Source organism: Eublepharis macularius, chromosome 3 (genome assembly GCF_028583425.1).
Source record: "Eublepharis macularius isolate TG4126 chromosome 3, MPM_Emac_v1.0, whole genome shotgun sequence".
Taxonomy (NCBI): Eukaryota; Metazoa; Chordata; class Lepidosauria; order Squamata; family Eublepharidae; genus Eublepharis; species Eublepharis macularius.
In genome coordinates this window covers 156,849,412-156,870,536 of record NC_072792.1, presented here as the reverse complement: position 1 = coordinate 156,870,536, position 21,125 = coordinate 156,849,412, and the positions used below count along the sequence as shown (strand labels likewise).

The following is a 21,125-nucleotide window of genomic DNA, read 5'->3' as shown; positions in this document are numbered from 1 at the left end:
CAATAGTGGTAGGTGGGTGTACAGTACTGTAAGTGGCATGTATGAATTCTGTTTATGTATTTGCATTATTTTTGTTTTCCCAAGAGTTTTATTCCCTGTACTGGAGTTAGGTGGGCAAAAAATTCAAGTGAATGGATGTGAATTCCCCTGAAGGTAAGGATTATGCTTAGCCGTTCACCCCTTAAAGTTCTGATACAGCACTAGCTAGTGTGTCACAGATTAAAATTAGCCATGTCAGAGTTGCCCATGAAAGACAGTGGAATGTGAAATGTTGCCAAACATGTAAACAAGCTCAGCCACGCCTAAAATATCTCCCACACTAGATACAAGTGGAGAAAGTCGTTCTGTAAGACCGAAAGAGTCAGTTCAGCAATTTGCATGATTTTTTATCATCTAAGGTAAGTCTTTTCAATAAGATTGGATAGATTAATGTTATGAACTGGAACATAGCTAATATAATAACAGACTTTGGCAGGGCTGCTTCTAAGACTGCTCTCAGTTCTGTACTTTTATTTGCCTCATAGCTTTTGTTATCTTATTTTCCAAGTGCCAGAAGTAGAATTTAGATGTTTTTATAACTATTATTTACACACAGTTAAAAGTTTAGTTAACCAAATCATAATTGTTCATTTACATTATGCAGTGCTGAATAGTGTTAAAAATTAACAATATTAATGTTTTAAAATGTTGCATACATTATTCTCTTTTGATAGTTTTATTTACATAATATGAACAGTCTGTTTACTTGATTCCTCCCCCATGTCTATGACTGTATGGAAATGTTGAGAAAAATAGTATAATTGTTAACTAACGTTGGATTTTCACTTGTATTTGTCGTATAGGCGCATATGTATAAAAACCTGTCTTTTCAATTTTAGTTTCCTTGAATCCAAAAATAGATACTTTTGTCAACCGAATGTATAGCATAGCATAGCTTCACTGAGGGCCAGACTTGATAATATGGCATCCCTGGAGATGTTCCGCCATTTTGAAGGACTGAGTTCCACTGGGGAACTTTTTAAAAACTCTGCTGCAGGGCCCAGGACCATGGTAATGCAGGTGATACCATCACAGTGCAAGGGGGAGAAGGAGCTCCTTCCTTCCCCTCCCCATGTTGTTTTTCTAAGCTGAAATGCCGCCATGGAGGGCATTAGTTTCAACCAGCTGCAACTCACAGTGTGACGCTAGAGAGTTCTGCAGCTGCAGGTTCAAGCCATCTCCAGCTCCCATGTTTTCTTTTCCCAACTGCACACGCAGAGAAGGAAACATGTCCTCTCTGGCCATACTACCTACATGTCACTGTACCTCACTTAATGGAAACCAAAGATACCCACGTTAAACTTACTAACACCAGTAAATATATCATATATTACAACCAATATATAAGGCCACAACGGGTTGTCTAGATCCCAGTGTTGCCCGTTTCAAAACATCTTTCTCAAAGAGTACAGTCACTAGAGGAAAATTTGATAATAATATAACAACAAAGCAACAATTACTCATTTACCCGCAGGTTACAATATACAAAACACTCACATAATTTCTTCAAAGTTTTTCCTTCAGAATTATTCCCCACGGGTATCCAGTAACAGTACCGTGTTTCTCTCTATTTGATTGATTAATTACTGTACCTCACTTGGCAGAGAAAACACTGATAGAAACCCTCAAGAACTTTCACTTACAAGGATTGAGGTGGTAGTGGGAGAGCCAAGCCAAGGGGCAGTCAGACACTAAGGCAGAAACAAGGAAACACAACTGCAAATTCACAGAAGCCATTCCAGCACTCCCCCAAAGCTCACAGGAGCCCTGGTTTCAGATCCCACTAACATGAGTGCTGGTAAGAAAACAGGGCTTATTTTTTGACCAGCAACTGGCTGATCAGCAGCCAAACAGAAAGAAGAAGCCAAAGTAGTAACCCACATTTGTGAGGATAAAATAGAAAAAAGGAGAACATTGTAAGCCACTTTCTGTTCCCTTTGGCTAGAAAAGTGAGGCATAAATGAAGTAAGTAAATAAAAGCAACACAGCCCAGATAAACACATTCCTAGATTTGCTTGGTGTCTCTGCCCAGCAGAACTCTGGATACACTGCTCTGCAGAGAGATGAGATTCTGAGAGGGAGGAATGCTGCTGGTAACTGAAGAGCAACTGCACGGCAGTTTCTTTTGTTTTGCAAGCCACAGTAGCAGCTGTAGCAGGCCTGCTATAGTCCCTATTGGGGAGAAATTAATTCTTGTTTTGAAACTACTGAAGGATAGATAATTGCAAGGAAGAGGAGTTTTTTTCTTAAGTAAATGATCTTCATGACAACACTGATACAAAATTCATGCAACAGTTTAATTAATAATAATTGGTAACACTGCATATGTTGTGCATTAATTCACTCTGCTAGAATAAAAAATGTATCAATCAGGAAGGTTGCCCAATATTTGTTCGGTTCATCTCAGTTTATTTGCTTAAATCAGTAGGTTATGGCAAAGAAATGTTACTCATAAAAAAGGTTCTGCATGGGGCAATCAGCTAATTTGTAACTGTTACATTTACCAAACAGAATTATGACAGAAAGAGAGAAATCATGTATCTCGTCGACCTCCTCCTCTTCAAACTGAACATTCCCAGGTGGTCACTTTTATAAAGAGCAGCTATAGACTGCATGTTCTTAGGTCTGCTATTCCCACCTGCCACAACAAAATGTGCTGCCTTGTAGGTCGCGTATTTTATCCAAAACAGATAAAAAAGTAACAGGTCTTCTCAAAATCCATTTGTCTAGTGGTTCTGCTGAGTATGCCTGCAAGAAATATCTTTCTGGATTCCCTATATAAAAGGAGACAATTCTAAATTTTCCTTTTGTCACATACAAGAAACCATTGGCTTAAAGAGTGTTCGTTGTATCTGCTATCAGAATATGCTGATAGCATTGCCTGGAACTGTAACAGTGATAGTTTTCCTTAGGAAGCAAAACTCTTCAACAGGTTGGATGTTTAAGAAAACAAAATGGAATGTATGTGTGAGAGAGCTGTTTAAAGTCATGATGTTGAGACCCTTTGTTTTCATACTGAGTTGGGTCCAGCTATGACAGAATGCACTTCCTAAGTGCAGCACTCAGACAGCTGCAAGGGTAGGAGTTAACAATTGCCTGGAATGAAAGCTTGATTGACAGGCTGCTCCCTTGTCTCTGACTGGACAGTCAGAATCAGCCTTAGAGAAGAGAGTTGGCTGCTGACAGGATTTTGAGAAAGAGTTGTGAGTGAATCTGACAGGGAAGGTCAGACAAGTTCCCCACTGGAGTGAGAGAAATCTTTTGCCCTAACTGTAACTTCATTGTCTTGAGGAAGAATTCTAGTTAATAATTCCAAGTATAAAAGCCAGCATAAGCTGAAACCCCTTTACACATTTTGGCAAGAGTGAGTGGATAGTAAGTGAAGACTCCCATTCAAACCAAGTGAAGAAGGGTTAACTCTTAGAAGAGGATAAATACCTGCCTACTGACTAAAGGGGGGTTGGCTCTGAGGAGGATCTCAGGTCTGTTGTAAAAGGAAAACAGTTGTGAGCTAACATCAGGAAACTTGAGTTGTAAAAGGGAACTTTGTGAAGAAACGTTGTCACCAAAGTATTAAACAAAACACCTCTCACTGTTAAGGATTAAGAACAAGAAACAAAGCTTCAAGAAAACTGTTTTGCCTGTGACTTAACTAATATTCTGTTCTACCAACGAATGTTACCTCAGCTCTTTCATTCCTTGACTGCCCTCATTCCATCCCTGCTTGTTCGATAAAGTTGTTGTTTCTTTTGAACATTATAGTCTGGTGCCATTTCCATTGCTAAGGAAGAAAGCTCCTGCTTTTCTCTCATCAAGTTTCTGGGCTGGGCTAAAAAACCAAAATTATAACTGCTTATCAGGGTGGGACACAAAAGGACTTTAAATCCATGATTAGAGACATGCCACTTTGGGCTGCTCTGCCAAAGCAGGCAAACTTGGATTTTGGCAGGAAAATTTGCCTCAGAGTGTGCGGGAGTGAAGCGGGTGAGGGTGGTCTGTCATACAAGCAGTACTTCAATGGAAAGTGTTGACAGTTGTGGATCTTCCCTGCTTTCTACCCCTGCCTCCAGTAGTCTCTCTCACTCCTGGAAATGTTGATTCCTAGGATTTCAGGACCCATGTGGAGTAATACAGATTGGTGAGCTGTTGTGAGGAGGGAGAAGGCAAACAAAATTTCCTTTCATGCTCTTCCAGAAATTTGTAACAAACGGTATATGAAAGAACTTATAGATAAGGAAAGGGAGAGTTTTTAATGAACAAATATAAATTGCCTTATATTATCTTTTCCTCATTAGCCACAAAGCAGAATAATTTCCTTTTTTTGTTTTCATGCCATTGAACATTTACTTTCAAAGCCTATTTTCTTGTACTCTAATGCTAATAGCTTAGCAGAACAGATTTTAAATAGTAAAGGGAAGGTCTACTGTTATTAATTCAAACTGCTTAACAGCTGCTGTTGCTACTATTATTAACCAGCTATGTTGCCCGACTGTTTTCTTAGCCAGTCATTAAAGAAATATGTTGTCAAGTCTACCCACTTCGTAACATCTAGAAATCTACTTTTAATCACATATTGTTCAACTTCCAAATTTAGAAGTAAGCCAAATTGCTTGATCATTGCCAAATACTATTATAAACTTTCACTTACTAAACAACACATGGGCTTATATTCCCCTGGAGTTCATCTGCAGGCAGAAGGATTTCCACTAGCAGAGTGCAACACTCTCACCTCCCCCCTCCTGTTGCAGCTTGAAATGCCTCCCTAACTATTGTTCCTGGGGGAGAGGGGATCCCGGGGAACAGGACTTTGGGAATTAATTTAGCCTGCAGTGGGAGAGGGAGGCAAGAAAGTTGCTCTTCACAAGCAGAAATTCTTCACACACATTAAAACTCTAGGGGATCTAAGCCATTGTGTTGGATCTAAAATGGTCTTGAAAGGGCATTATCAGTCCATGATTTCCACAGTGATCCCTCTAAAGCTGCAACTGCCCTCATACTGCATCCCATGTTACTTCTGTGTGGGTCCCCCTGAGCTTAAGGATCAGTTTTTTGAGTGGCATGGAGGGCTGCAGAAAATAGGGAGAAGTGGGAAAGGTAAGTTGAGCAGCTTACCATTTTTCAAATCCAACTCATGATGTTGTGAGGGTTGCCAGATGGGGTCTGGAAGAATACCAGACCCTGGAGAGGGGGTCTGTGGCACTTACTGGAAGCAGGCCAGGTGGCCAGGCTGGCTGGCCACTCTCACCAGTGCCACGCAGGAGGCAGGGCAGGGCAGGCAGCAATGGAGCTGCCTGGAAGCAGAGGGGGAAGGAGGCAGAGTCATGTGTCAGTAGGGCTTTTTTCAGCTGGAACGCGGAATTGGTATTAGAAATAGCTATATTTTGTTTGGTAGCAGAGTTACCCAGTCAGTGTTTTCTCCACTGTGCCGTAATTAATCCTCAGGCAATTGATGACTGAAAAGGTAGAACGTAAAGTTTATTGAGGAAGATTCTATTCACAGCAATATCTTGGAGCAAAAAGAAAGAGTCCTAGTTTAAAGAATCACTTTATTACCATAGCCACCTTGCCTGGCATTGAGGCTGGATGTGGGTGTGTGGATAAGGCCTTCGTGGAGGGAGCTCTGAAAAGTACATCATTTCCCTTTGGAAGGCCATGAGGCAAGAAGAGAGGAGTCAGAAGGCTTTCCCATTTAGACAAAGAAGCAGTTTATCAAGAGAGTAACGTACATACAGAGAGACATGCAACGTCCCCCGCCCCATGTCCAAGGCATGTTGACTCACCTATTCCATCAATTGGAATATCCTGACTCAGGCCCTTTTCGCACTTACGGTTTAAACCGCCATTTATGAGCATTCGCCCCGATCGCAGTGGCTTCGGCATTGCACCTGTTCATTTCACACTGTCCACTGCAATTTCGATTTGGTGTCTGTGCTTCATTTCAAAACCTCGGTGCAATTTTGGGCTTTTGGGGCCTTGCAATTCATGTCACACTTTTTTAAAAAAAATTCAGCATGCGTAGTAACGTTGCAATGTTGGAACCCTTCCCCCCTTTTTGCTGATTGGGCTGTCCCCTGCCCACCGGAGAGGCAATTGGTGGCAGAGTTCTGGGGGAAAACATGTACCACTCTCATTTTTTTAAATCAAGCCAGGAAAGGGTTAAAATGCTGCCGATTCATCTCCTCCCAGGAAGCAGAGGCTTGTTTCCAAAGGGCTGTGCAAAATGCTTGGGTTTTCCCCCCTCTTTGGCAAAGTCTGAAACATGCCTGGGAGGGAGGGAAAAGCAGCCATTTAATCCTTTCCTGGCTTTTAAAGCCAGGAAGAAAGTGCAGGAACATTACAACGTTGCAACCCATTCTTGTCTTTAAAAAAAAAAGAATGTGTGTGCATACCCTAAGGGAGGAAGGAGAAAGCAGCTATTTAACACTTTCCTTGATTTTAAAGCTAGCAGGGAATTAGCAGTAAGCTTAGGAATCATTCCTGGCTTTTGAAAAAAAATAAAACAGCATGCATACCGGGAGGAAGGAAACCAACGAAGAAGCAGCCTTATGACCCTCAGCTCGCTTTACTAAAAAAAATGGTGGACAAGGAGTTCAGAGAGCTGAGGAGGGTGGGAGTGGTTAATTCTGCACAAACCAATCAGCTCCCAGGGAAAAGGAGAGGGGGGGGGGAGAGAAGCAAAAAGGAGGCAAAAGTGTTCACATTAGCAAAATGCGGGCCAGCTGCCAGTCGGCAGCAAACTTAAAAAAACATCGGGGTATGTCCGCAGGGGGAAAAATCGGGGATACAGCGGACAAAAAGCGGGACTGCATCCCATGACTGCTTTTAAGTGTGAAAACCTTGCAAACATGGGATGTGGAACAGGTACAAACGCGCTCTAAAAACCGAGTGCGAAATGTACCTCAGATTATCTCTACAAAAACCCTTCTGTAATAGAAGTGACAGTTTACTCACTAGAAGCCATGAAGGAGGGGTGGCAGAGGAAGAGTGGATAATATTCTTTTCTCCAAAAAAAAGTAGTTTACTTAAAGAAGGTTGCTCTGACACTCAAAAGCTTACACTTTGAAAATCTTGTTTGTCTCTAACATGCCACTGGACTCAAATACTACTGGTTTACCTAACAGTTTCTCTGAGCTAAAACCACTCCTTTCTATGTAACTGTGGACTTCCTTACTCGATGGTCATCCTGGCAACCACTGAAACTCTTCCAGGCATTGGTTTTTTACTGACTTCCGGTGAAATCTAAGTCACCCTGCAAGGTGAAGCAAAGCCTCATCCACAACTACACAGATGGAGCAAAAGAGAAGCTGTTTGAATAGTTTGTAAAAGAAACCCCCCAAAAGTGCCTAACCTGCAAAACTGGTAGAGGAACAGCAAAACCAAAACTTTTTCAAGAGTGTAGAATCAAAATATGGGATGAGTGTAGTCGTGCCAGTTGCCTGCTTCTACTGGGCAAACTCCTGGCAATGTATGCCTCTGCTCACCAATCGCCAGCTGATCTGTAGAAGGAGGCAGGCCAGAGAAATGGGTGCCCATGCAATCACATCCATGGTGGATGATGTGTTGATTCTTTAACTCTTGGCCCATCTGCTGGAGTGGGGGGATCACATTTGCACAATTGTGTGCACACTGGGAAGTTCCCACCTACCCTCACCTCCTGCCAGTTGCCAGGGGAGACCTGGCTACCCTAGATGAATGTGTGTTGTGTGTGTTATGTGCCATCAAGTCGTCTCTGACCTATGGCAACCCTATGAATGAAAGACCTCCAAAATGTTCTTTCTCTAATAGACCTACTCAGATCCTGCAAACTGGAGGACATGGTTTTTTTACTGAGTCAAACCATTTTGTTTTAGGTGGTCTTTTCCTGCTGCGTTCCACTTTTCCTAGCATTATTGACTTTTCCAGAGAATCTTGTCTTCGCATGATGTGACCAAAGTACGATAGCTTTATTCTTGTCATTTTAGCTTCTAAGGAGAATTCAGACTTGATTTGATCTAGTACCCACTTATTTGTCTTTTTGGCTGTCCATGGTATCTGCAAAACTCTCCTCCAGCACCACATTTCAAATGAATCATTTTTCTTCCTGTCAGCTTTCTTTACCATCCAACTTTCACATCCATACATGGCAATGGGGAATGCCATAGTTTGGATTATCTTGATCTTGGTTCCCAGAGAGACATCTTTATCTTTAAGAATTTTATCTAGCTCCCTCACAGCTGCTCTTCCAAGTCTCAATATTCTTCTGATTTCTTCATTGCAATCTCCCTTCAGTTTGATGATTGAACCAAAGAATAGAAAATCTTGAACAATTTCAATTTCCTCATTGTCAACTTTAAAATTGTGCAACTCCTCAGTAGTTACTTTTGTCTTCTTGATGTTCAGATTTAATCCTGCTTTGGCACTTTCTCCTTTGACCTTCATCAGTAGTCATTTCCAGTCTTCACTATTTTCTGCCAGTAACAGTAACTTTGCATATCTCAGATTGTTAATGTTCCTTCCACTAATTTTCACTCCACTTTCTTCTATATCTAATCCAGCTTTCCTTATGATATACTCTGCATAGAGGTTGAACAGGTAGGGAGATAATATACATCCTTGTCTGACACCCTTGCCAATTGGAAACCATTCTGTTTCCCCATATTCTGTTCTGTCAGTAGCCTCTTGTCCAGAGTACAGGTTGATCATCAAAACAATCAGATATTGTGGCACCCCCATTTCTTTTAAGACTCTCCATAGCTTTTCATGATCCACACAGTCAAAAGCTTTGCTGTAATCTATAAAACACAGGCTGATTTTCTTCTGAAATTCCCTGGTATGTTCCTTTAGCCATTGTAAATTTGCAATGTGATCTCTAGTGCCTCTTCCTTTTCTGAATCCAGCTTGAACATCTGGCATTTCTCGTTCCATATATGGTAAGAGTCTTTGCTGTATAATTTTGAGCATCACTTTGCTTGCATGGGAAATTAATGCGATTGTCCGATAGTTGCTGCACTCCTTGGCATCCCCTTTTTGGGGGATTGGAATGCAGACTGAGTGTTTCCAGTCGGTGGGTCATTGTTTTGTTTTCCATATTTGTTGACATATTCTTGTCAAGATTCTATTGGACTCAATTTCTGTGGCTTGAAATAGCTCTATTGGTATTTCATCTACTCCAGGTGCTTTGTTTCTCTCAATAACTTTGAGTGCAGCTTTTACTTCACTTTCTAGGATTTCTGGTTCTTCATCAAAAGTATCTGTCATCCTTCCATCTCTTATGTATAGTTCTTCTGTGCCTTGTTTCCATCTTTATTTTATTCTGATCAGATACTGTATTTCCATGTTGATCCGTGGCTTGAATTTCCCTTTGATTTCTCAGATCTTTTGGAACAAGTCTCTTGTTCTTCCTTTTTTGTTCTCTTCTATTTCTGTGCACTGGTTATTAGAGTAGATTTCTTTGTCTCTGCATGCAAGCTGCTGAAAAGCTGCATTTAGAGTTTTGACCCTATTTCTGTTGCCTTTTGCTTTTGTTTCTCATCTATTTTTAGCAATTTTAAGAGTTTCCTCAGTCATCTATTTAGGCTTCTCCTTTCTTTTGGCTACAGTAATAGTCTTTGCACATAAGTCCTTGATAATATCTCTGGTTTCAGCCCATAGTTCTTCTGGCTTATGATCAATGTATTGTGTCTCAAAAGGCTGTTTTAGAAACTTTAGGATTGCAGGATTTTCAGGAAAATAACTATGAGAGGAGTTTCTTTTTTAATGTTTTTAAAATTTTATTTAAAAACAAAAGACATAACAGTAGAAAGTGCATAAAAATTATACAAGCACTACATTTGAAATTAGATTAAACTAATAGAAAGATAAAATCAGAATACAACACAACTTAATTGTATAGTAGCTCTCCTTCTATCTCCTTAGTTACTTATACCTAAACTTTAATATCAACTGTTTTAATTAATCATACAATTTAATTAATCATGCAAACTTTGTACCAAGTTACCTTAATTAATCTTAATTTTAGCCTGTAGTCAAAGAAATACTTCCATTTTCCCCAAAATTCAGCTGTTGGTCTATCATGCACATAAATAGCTAATTTATCCATTGATTCGTATTCATAGATCTTATCTATCCACTCTGACAAATCAGGGCATGTATCTGTTTTCTATTTCGCTGCATATAGCACTCTTGCTGCTGTCACCATGTAATGAAAAAGGTCTCTCTGTTCTTTTGTAATATTATTTGGTAGAGGAGTTTCTCTTTGTAATATCTGGGGCCTTCCAACAAAGGATTCATGTTATTCCACAAGGAAGTAAAGCTCAGGAGTCTCAGGCTTCCATCAAATCATACATTTGCAGAGCAATCCTATACAGAATTACTCTAGTCTAAACCCATTGAAACCAATGGGATTAGACTGGAGTAACTCTGTTTAGGATTATACAGCTAGAGTAGCATCCAAAAGTGAGGCTTGAGGAAAAATATGTGGGTACAACTTGCTGGTTTCTTAATATAACCTTCAGGTGTTATAATTGATTTCTTTTAAAGAATAGTTATTTGCTCTTGAACACAATGTGCTACAAATACATATTATCAGAGAAGTAGGGCCTGAGCTGCTTTTGGTGTTAACTTGCAGACTGGACAGGGGCAGAGTCCACGTAAAATAATATTGCGAGTATGGTGAACAACTAATCATGCAACCATCTGAAATCTTCTCATATGAACAATTAGATTTTACAGACCTTGGTTTCCATTTCAATACAAATGATTAAGGTGGTGTTTCACTGAGATTAAATTCAAAAGAAACCAATAGCAAAACTTGCTAATCCTATAATGGCTTGCAAGAGTCCTACTTCAGAAGGCTGTTTTTTCTGCATCATGAATTCCAATGCTATTCTAAGTATAATTTCAATTTCATCACTAGTTAGCTAAATGATAAGTGTTAAGGGATAGGAGGTGAAAACTTTTATTTCTTTGTCTGTCAGTATAGATTAGTTTAAGGATGGACAGCATGTTTTTGAAATACGATAATCCCATACTACTGCTAAAGCATATCTTGAAGAACATGAAAGCAGAAATGTATTTGAAACATGATACCAACTAGAAAAAATGGTTTTCAGTCATGTTTTAAAATTTATATACATTTGTTATATTCTTTTGCAGATGGTTCTAACTATAAGAGCTGATTGGAGCTATACTAAAAAAACCCGAATCTTTCCGATCTCCCCCTTCCCACTACAGACTCAGTACTGACAGAAAATGGCTCCTAGAAGTTGGTGGGCCCTTGAGAACAGTGGGAAGCTGCAGTGGGAAGGGGAGACTGAAGAAAAATCCCCCTCCCTTCTGTGAGCAGAAATGCCTTTCCTGCTCCTGAAGGAGGACTTTGGATCTAGCCCATAATTTCATGATTATCTAATTTCCTTTCTTCTCCAGCAGATGGTACGGGAACAGTATATAACAACAACGCCAGGTACTAACCTAGAGAGACCAGAAAGTCAGTATGTCTACAGTATTGGCATTTATGGCTGGAGAAAGCGTTGCCTTTATCTGTTTGTTCTTCTCCTGATCATCATCCTAATTGTGAATTTTGCTCTGTTAATTTGGATTCTTAAAGTGATGTGGTTTTCTCCAGTAAGTGTACTTTTCTCTTCATCATGTTCATTTCTGTCATGCTTATTTGCAGCAAATCCAATGTGTTTATTTTAAAATGTACATGTTGCCTTGCTTGCTTTCCGGGCAGTTTACAGGCAGTCAGGAAAGACATTAAAACGAGTGTAAAGAGTCACAGTCTAAAGATCCATGTAGGTTTGTGGACATCTGACTGAATGTGAAATGGAAACTACCATTTGCTGATAGTGTGAGATACCCAGATATGACCTGAGTAAACGCATAATGTTCCCTTAGCCAGATCAGAGTGCGATATTTTCTTCAGAAGCCAGAGTGGACTGGGCCCCTGGCACATCTGTGGACCCTTCCAAGCACTGGTCAGCTTCATTCCCACCTCCCCAGGACAGCCTGTGATTGAGCACCTGGCAAAAATGATGGGAACTTAGCAGAAACAACCTTGATGTGCCACCATGCTGCTCCAGCAGAGGTGGACAAGCTCGCCCCGAGGTTCTCCATGCCTGCCAAACAACGAGAATAGTTGCCAAAGAAAAGGAATGGGGGAGCAGCCCCTCTTCATCATCTCACTTCTCCCCTATACCACAAACGGGCCCAAGTGAGTCTGGGAGCCCTCTTCTTCAGAACCCCATTACAAGAAGATAGTCGTTTTGGTCATCTGAGGTTTTTTTTATCATTTTAGTAAGAAATATAGAGCAGATAAAGGATATGAGAGCTTTTTTTTTAATTATTGCAGATTGGAATGGGATACCTATATGTTGAAAGTGAAGGAATTCGTCTAGAGGGCGAGTCAGAATTTTTATATCCTTTGTATGCCAGAGAAGTTCATTCTAGAAAGGTAAGATGGGCTGCAATATTACGTACACATAGATAGGAATCAGCCCCACTGAATTCGATGGAACTTCTGAAGATTAGACTGTAAATCAGGAAAATTAAAGGGTCGTCTAAAAAGATACTGTTTACATGTGGAAAATGATCATGTGTCAAATTTTGAGTTGGGTACTATTCGTTGGATCAAGACTAAATTTTCCAATGGCAGAATGCAACTTACCTGCCTTAAGACTATCTGCTGTTTTGGGGGTGGGTGGGGGTTGGCTATCCCTCTGAAATTTCTCCCTGCTTTCCCCTTTCTTCATTCTAACAAAAATTAATTGGCCCTGCTACTAAATTATCCTAGTTTTATCCTATCCTGCTTCTTGTGAGTTGAATTCTGGTCCCTTTACCACACATCTAACCGTACCAAAAATATGTGGAGACCAAGGCCAGAACCAAGTGGGATCCTGTGACAGACCTTGTAGTGGGCTCTGCTGACTATGAAGGAACCTGTAGCTTGAGTTAAAACAGACGATGTGGATGCAGAGTGGAAGTTGTGGGCGGGGAATAAAAAGGTCAACAGTTAAGGACTGTGGGAAGAAAAAAGAACATAAATTGCAATGGGTGATGGGAAAAGCACACCATACATGGTAAGGTATTCCAGACTGCACAGCAGAGTAGCTCAACAGCAACACAGTCAAAACCTCTGAAAGGCGTCTAATTTTTCCACTTCTTTTTAATTCTCCAGGACTCATCATTGCTTTTACAATCTACTCATAATGTTACTCTAAATGCACGCAATTCTGATGGGAATGTCACAGGCAGATTAAGTGTGGGTAGGTGTGATCTGTATTTCTTCAGTTTGCATTTGAAAGCTTTGGAGATGCAAAGTTACAGTAATTGTTCTGACGGCAGCCTATATAGTCTAAACGATGCACTGTAAAAATATCTCAAATGGTGATAGTCAAATTAAACCCGTACAGACTGGCAACAAACCACTTGGTTTTTCTGCATTTACTTCTGGAAAAATCAAAAGCTGAGTATTTTGCTTTTAACCTTGTGACTTCAGCCTTTCACAGTCTTTCCCAGGCAGTTTAGCTCTTAGGATTAACACTCATACCTATGTCCTATACAGACAACCATTTTAATATGATATACGTGATATATGAGGAAATATATAGATTATGTAACTATTAAGAGAGTTATTTTGCTAATCAAATGTAATTTATTTTATTTACTTATTTCAAATTTCTATTCCGCCCTCCCCGCAAGTGGGCTCAATCTGGAATATTAATATAGAACCAAGGGAATATATTCTTGCCTCCCATGTGCACAGTTCAACTGCACACACACATTTTTATTTACAAGATACAGAATAGATCATTCCCAAATTATTTTCTTTTGCTAACTGGTAGGAACAAAAACTACTTTTCCTGCTAATTAAAACTCAGGCTATGAGCAAATATGTATCTAAATTTAGAATATTATCATTTTACTGACAATGTACACTTGTACATTAAGAAGATAGAAAGGATAAATGTTAACTTAATTATTTTTATGTTCTTTTTAGGTCCAAACATGGTAGAAATCCATGGTCAGGAATTTCAGATCAACTCCATGAATCTGGAAGGAAAGCCTCTTTTTACAGTGGATGAAAATTTAGTGGCCATTGGTACAGATAAACTTCGAGTCACAGGTTTGCATGCAAGTCTAAGAAACAGCACAAAATATTTTCTAGGAAGTAAACATCTGTCTGAAAATAAAATTGCTACTGCATGTAATTGGCAATCAATAGTGATTATATCCCCCTGACCTGGATAGCCCAAGCAAGCCTGATCTTGTAAGTTAAGCAGGATTGGCCTTGGTTAATAATTGGATGGGGAACCTTCAGGGAACACCAAGGTTACAATACAGAGCCAGGCAATGGCAAACCACATCTGTTCGTTTCTTGCCTTGAAAACCACAGTAAGGATTGACATAAGTCAGCTATGACTTGATGGCAGTTTCCACCACCATCATTAATTATATGATCAGTGTAATCATAAATTCAAAGTGACAGCTTTCAGGGATACGTGCTAGTTTCAATTATATGCTGATATAGTTAGTCAGTAAATATCCTTAGAATTGCATCTATGTTGATGTATGAAACTATTTGTTTTAATTTGATTAATTTGTTGTTAATAGCAGCATGACTATTCTTTGATTAAACGTCAGTAAGCTGTCTAACATCCGTAGGAATCCTATTTAGCTCCGCAGAGTTAAATGGCACCAGCATATCTTCCTGTCTTTGCATTGGTATAGCTTTTAATGTGTCCCATCCTAAGAACTTGAGGAGCAGAGCTTCTGGAAACCCACCACAATCAAATTGATATGAAATCTCCCCGACAAGCAGCTGATCCAAGCCTGCAGGGGTGAAATGCGCCTTTCCCTGCTGCTGCAAAGCAGCATGAAAAGAGGCATTTAAACTCAGCGAAATGCCCCTTTCCTTGCTGCTTCGCAGCAGCAGGGAAAGGGGCATTTAAACCCCCGGATCAGCTGTTTGTGGGGGATCTCCCCGACAAGCAGCTGATCCAAGCCTGTGGGGGTGAAATGCCCCTTTCCCTGCCACTTCACAGCAGCAGGGAAAGGGGCATTTAACCCCCCAGATCAGCTGCTTGTTGGGGATCTCCTGGACAAGCCTGCTAATCCAAGCCTGCAGAGGTGAAATGCCCCTTTCCCTGCCGCTTTGCAGCAATAGAGAAAGGGGCATTTAAATCCCCAGATCAGCTGCCAATTGGGGATCTCCCTAATAAGCAGCTGATTCAAGCCTGCAGAGGTGAAATGCCCCTTTCCATGCTGCTTTCCAGCAGCACGGAAAGGGGTATTTAAACCCCACAAACCACGAACCGGTTCACGAACTGAGGCAAGTTTGTGAAAGTTTGTAGTTCCTGCTTCGTGAAACGGGACGAACCACATGGTTCCTTTTTTTCCTGGTTCATGCCCACCTCTAAACTTGACAATAACTGGCCCTATATTTATTAATGTATTTCAGGAAGTTCATGAACCTGGAGAGTTATTTTATTTTTTAAAAAACTGTCTTGGATCCAGTGGAATATTTCTGCAGAAGGAACGACTTCCACCTGCAACTTTCCCCTGGAGCAGCATTTCAGGGGGTTGCAGCAGAAAGGGAGAAGCAAGAAAGCCATGTTCAATTAGTAGAAATCATTCTGTCCATGGAAATGCTTTGCTTGATCCAAGCCCTGAGTCCGAATCTGTTACTGTCCCTTCCTATGGTTAGAACAGGCAGCTGCAATCTGTATATGTCTCCTGTAATACTTCATTCCTACATTTCCTGCAGTACTTTGTTTCTACATTTCAGGGCCAGAAGGGGCTCTTTGTGAACATTCTGTAGAAACACCTCTTGTCAGAGCCGAAGATTTTGACAAAGAGCTTAGGTAAGAGCATATGTCAAAGTAACTACACCTGATATATTATACTGCACATCTAGTAGCCCATGGGCAGTGTTAGCCACGTCTGCTTTGTATAACCAGGTCATGCACAATGGCTCAAAGAAATACAAAGTAGGAAGTCTCAGTTTTAAAACTGACCTCTTCCATGAACTCACCAGAAAGCTTCAGCACTCCAATGCAATATGGAAATAATAATATTCCACTCTACAGGGTTGTTGTAAGTATTGCAACAAAATACTGTAAGTGAACCATTTTGAACATTCAAAAGCTCTCTGTAAATTATAGCACTGAACTGTTTTCATTAGAGTGTTGGACTAGGATGCAGGTAAGGTGGGATGTCGTCATGTCAAATATTTCTATAATCAGAGGAGGAAGAATTCATGGTGGAGTTTCCGTTTCAGGGATAAACCTACATTTGTCATTAACTCCAGTTCTACCTGTAGAACATGGGAGTTCAGTGCACAGTGTGAGGTTAGAGAATTTTCATCTGAATTAGTAAATGTACACTAAAATGTTACACTGCTATTTCAAAGTTTTCTGCTGAAATTCAGATGCATTGCAATGCTAGACTGTCACCAGTGCTTCATATTCCAGTATTCTCTGCGCTATTTGCGTCAAGGAAGAAGCTCCTATGTGATAGGTCACCCTCATTTTTGGAGTATTTCTCTAGTGTGTATTGTGATAGTCATTGTTTGCCATGAGTGACTTCTTTCTAATTGAGAACTTCATAAGATAAGACTCACACAAAGGCCTTTTCTCTTGCATGGTTTTCAGACTTTGAGGCTAGTGCTGGTTTTCATGAAAGACTGATTTATTAGGAAAGAGACTGCTGTGTAAATATCCAAGAAATAGAGAAGGAAAATCACTCCCACATCTCTCGTTGTACTGGTCATTTAAAAAAATATTTAATTTGCCCATTGATTTCAGCTAACTTAGAAGGGTGTAATTCTGTTTAGGATTACACTAATAGAACTCTTCTTAGCCATTTGGTCTCTGTGTAGGCACTGTGCTCCACTAAAGGCGGCTTTGTTATACAAATCTGCTTTTGTTTAATTCTCCTTGTTCATTTCATGCAATGTATATATGGTTGCCAGGCCTCTGCCCACAGTCCCCAGGAGATTTCTGAGGCAGGGCCTGGGAAGGGTTGTGTCTGACCCAGAAGTGACATCTCTTCTGGACGATACTGTAGAAATCCCCCTCAAATCTCTGTGGTAAAAACCTTAGAGATTGCCGGGGGGGGGGGGGTTCTGGATCATAACCTCATGCATGTTAATACATTCAGCATTCATAGGTGCTCTAAGGGTAAAGAATATACCTCCTTTCTGCTGTCAACAAATGGCATTTTCTATTTAAAGGCATATAATGAACTTTTGGGATATATTTTACATATTTTAAAGTATAGATTTTTTAAAAAAGTTAATACATTCCAGTTATGAAAAATAAACTGAGCTCAGCTTAGAGTGATCTTGACTGCAAACCAGCCACGTTATTCTAGCTAGGTATGCTGCAGTGTGAGTCTTGACTTCACTGACTTCACCACCACCATGTACAAATAGATTTCTCTGGATTCCAGCCAGAATCAGTACAAAATAGGAGTGGGTAATAATCTTAAACCCTGACCTAGAGGGCTGAGACAAGCTTGATCTCATCAGATTTTGGAAGCTAAGAAGAGTCCACTCTAATGAGTACTTGGATGGGATACCTCGAAAGAAGTCCAGGGTTGTTACGCAGAGGCAGGCACTGGCAAACCACCTCTGAATGTCTTGCCTTGAAACTCCGACAGGGTCACCGTAAGACACCTGTGTGACTTGATGGCGCTTTCCACCATCACCAATAATCTTCAAAAGAAAATACCTAATAGGGGTTAATTCCTTGTGTAAGCTATATCTAAGAGCAAACTGAGAGAGTGTTTGAATATATTCAAACAAGATGCGTGTTTTAGAACAAGGTTCCTCTTCCGAGTTCAGGTTTTGTTTTGTAAAAAATCTGTCCTGTTAAAATGTAAGCGCATTCTTAAGTCTTCTGCTAAAATCAGTGGGACTGAGAACTCAAAAGCTGTCTCCCTCTAGCATTTAGAGAATGCATGAGACCTATGTTGCAAACAAACTGAAAGGTTGGAAGTCCTTTTCTGCCATCTTGTGGTACTACAGATTTTCAAAGCTTTTTTTTTCGTGCAACGAACACTTGATTTGTAAGGCTTGGAGAACCGATAATTTATCGGAGGGGTTCTTTTGATGAGGAGAAATAGTATTGCTAGGATTGCCTCTCTCTTTTTCAGATGCATTTAGACTGTAAGATCATTTAGAGAACAATATCTAGGGGGTGAGTTATGCTGAAACTGTTGTTTCCCCCCCCCCCCCCGATATTTTAAAAGCTCTGGCGGCTGCATAAGCAGACACCATCGCCCTATTTAGGAATCTAATGCCAGGCTATAATTCCAAACACTTGCTTTGGAATCAATGCTGTTCAGAACATTTGCTCTTGCACGGAACGTGACATATTCTCCCCTAGATAACAGGAAGTCATTCTTGAGTGTGTAACATCCTGTCTCCAGTGAAAAAGGTAATTAAAAACCTTCAAAACACAGTCCTTTCATTTCTATCACTAGACACAAACTTTTCACAACAAAATATGCTAGAAATAAAAGTGGCACACAACACCTCCAACCCAGTCTTCGGGAACCAACACTTTGGAAATAAGTCCTCCTCACAACTAATTTGGCCTTTCAGTAACTGCTGGACACTTTGAGCCTGTAAGGGTGGGCTTTACAAACCTCTGGGAGATACCAACACCACTGGTCAAATGGATGTTGCGTACAATCAAGGATGGAGACTTCTTGGAGTTTGTGCGGTTTTCTTCCATCACACCTCTCAAGTAATCCAAACAAACAACTTTGGTGGCACAAGGGAATATTATACCTACAAGTTCGATATAAGAGAATGTTCTTTGATGGTGTTTTGTTCACTGTTTTGAAAAAGTCGGGACCAGAGCTACCTTTGTCTTCAAAAGAGACAACACATTCTTGGTGAAAGAGTCCTTCAAAATGCTAGCCCTGTTCCTGAAATTGGTTGCAGTGAGACTTAACCAAGGAGACTTACTTGCCTTTTTAGACTTATAGATGCATACTTCTGAATCCCATTCCATCCCCCTTTTCACAAGAGGAGAAAATCTTTGCCTGGAGAATGGCTATTCCTTTTGTGGATCACTGCGTCCACCTTGTCAAGTTGTATGAATACAAGAGAGCTTTCCCCCACCAGTCACAGGTCTTGTCATTAGTGTGTCCTTATATTGCATTTTTTTTCCATTTAAGGTCAGTCTCCCTTGCCTCTAAACTTCAGTATACAGGGAACAGACAATGTATGTTGAGTAGAGTCAACATCAGTTTCCTCGCTGGCCTTTTTGGATGTCCCACCTCCTAGGAAATGGCTTTAGCCCTGCCTTTTATTCCCAAATGAGACATCACCCACTCAGAGAATGATCTCCTGTCCACAAGAACAGAAACTAATCAGGTAAGAAACTCTTCTTTGCCAAGATGCTAATTTCCTTTTACTACTTCTTTCTAATTACTTTCAGACTAGAATCTCCAACCCGGTCTCTCAGCATGGATGCTCCACGAGGGATTCATATTAAAACACAGACTGGGAATATTGAGGTTCTTTCTAATCTGGATATCAAGCTACATAGTAGTGATGGCGGCAAGGTGAGAGTTAAAAACCTTTGTTTACTATTGGTATTTAAAGTGAGATTTTTTTTAAACCTGCCATGTGTTACTACCATTAAGATTTCTAATATTAAAGTAGTTTGGGACTGGTCCCAAAGAGCTAACTGCTGCTTTTAAATTTCTTTGATTCTCCCATTTATCATGTACCTAATGCTGAACCTCAGGATGCAGACCAAAAAATCCACCCACTGTAATCAGGTACAGTTGGGGGAGCTCTTTGTACAAACCTATGGGACCCCCCCGACTTGCAAACCTGAATGCCATATTAAACTGTGAGGGAGACTTAAAAGCCCCCCAAATTACAGAAAACGTGACCTGCTATCTTGAGAGTTGCTTAATAATCCCCAAGATTCATTGGCAGATCTGGGGGTGGGGCATCAAAAGTGATTGCCCAGAGTAGCCACCATCTCCAGGACAGAAAGAAGCCTGCTGCGGAAAGCAGATGCCGAGAGCCAAGTGCCAGTGGTGTTTGGGCTGGAGGGGCATGTAGGGGACTGTGGGCTCTAACACCACTGCAACTAGGCACTCAGCAGCTGCTTTCTGCAGAAGCCATCTTTTTGACCTCCTGGCAGCAGCAGCAGAAAAGCAGGTAAGAAAGTATGAGGAGTGGGAAAGAGGAAGCAGCAAAATGGTGAAGGGGAGAAGCGCAGAGGAAAAAAGAGGCAAGTAGGCAGTCCAGAGAGAGAGAGTAGGCAGGCAGTAGCGAGTATGGGTGAGGCAATGGGCAGCCTGGCAAGAAAATAAGTGAGAGGCAGGCAAGGTGGTGGGCAGAGGTAACAAAGGAAATATTTTAGGAGGAGAAGTCCTCTGATCTAAACCTAGCTATTCATATGGGTTCTGCGCTACATGTATCTATTTTAAACACTTTTTAATATAGACTCTTCTAAAACGTCTCCCTCGATTGGCATTGCTTCTACTGCAAACTGAAATTGGTTCAGATATGTCTGGCATATAACTGAGAATTCATAAAACACTGCAGCTGAGTTTGTGTGTGAACAAATCAATTTGTTTGTGTGCATGCTTTTCTTCCATGCAGCTTACACTTGATGCTCAGACTGTGCGACTGCCCCAATTGCCTGAAGGAACAAGTGGAGAATCTGGCAGCAATCAAGAACTCTATGAGGTCTGTGTTTGCCCAGATGGAAAGCTTTACTTGTCAGTGGCTGGTGTGGATTCCACTTGCAAAGAAAATAGTAGTGTCTGCCAATAAACACCTACGTATATTGCACATTCTCTGGCCATTTTTTGCCACATTTTGGAGCACTGAGAAGTAGATCCTTAGCAAGTGGATCAGCAAAACCATCTTTATTTATTGTACACATGGTTTACCAACAGGAGAAAATGTGATGCTGGATTTGACAGACCCTTATTTTTATTTTATTTACTTCATTTATACCCTCCCTTTCTCCCCAGTGGGGACCCAGAGCAGCTTACATCATTCTCTTCTTCCTTTCATCTTCACAGCATCCCTGTGAGACGGGTTAGACTGAGAGTATGACTGACACAAGGTC

General features: G+C 40.7%; 1 protein-coding gene across 2 annotated transcripts; it reads left to right on the top strand.

Annotated features, from left to right (window-relative positions):
- The first annotated feature begins 293 nt into the window (after window positions 1-293).
- Window positions 294-20,842, top strand: SGCG (sarcoglycan gamma). 2 transcript variants are annotated; one of them, XM_054973820.1, is made up of 8 exons: window positions 294-398; window positions 11,446-11,640; window positions 12,368-12,469; window positions 13,193-13,280; window positions 14,015-14,140; window positions 15,803-15,878; window positions 19,467-19,593; window positions 20,651-20,842. In XM_054973820.1, the coding sequence occupies exons 2-8, from the start codon at window positions 11,446-11,448 to the stop codon at window positions 20,822-20,824; spliced, it is 888 nt and encodes a 295-aa protein (XP_054829795.1). In that variant the 5' UTR covers window positions 294-398; the 3' UTR covers window positions 20,825-20,842. The 2 variants fall into 2 exon arrangements, with proteins under 2 accessions (XP_054829795.1, XP_054829794.1); XM_054973819.1 differs by having other exon boundaries at window positions 11,443-11,640.
- Window positions 20,843-21,125: the final 283 nt, after the last annotated feature.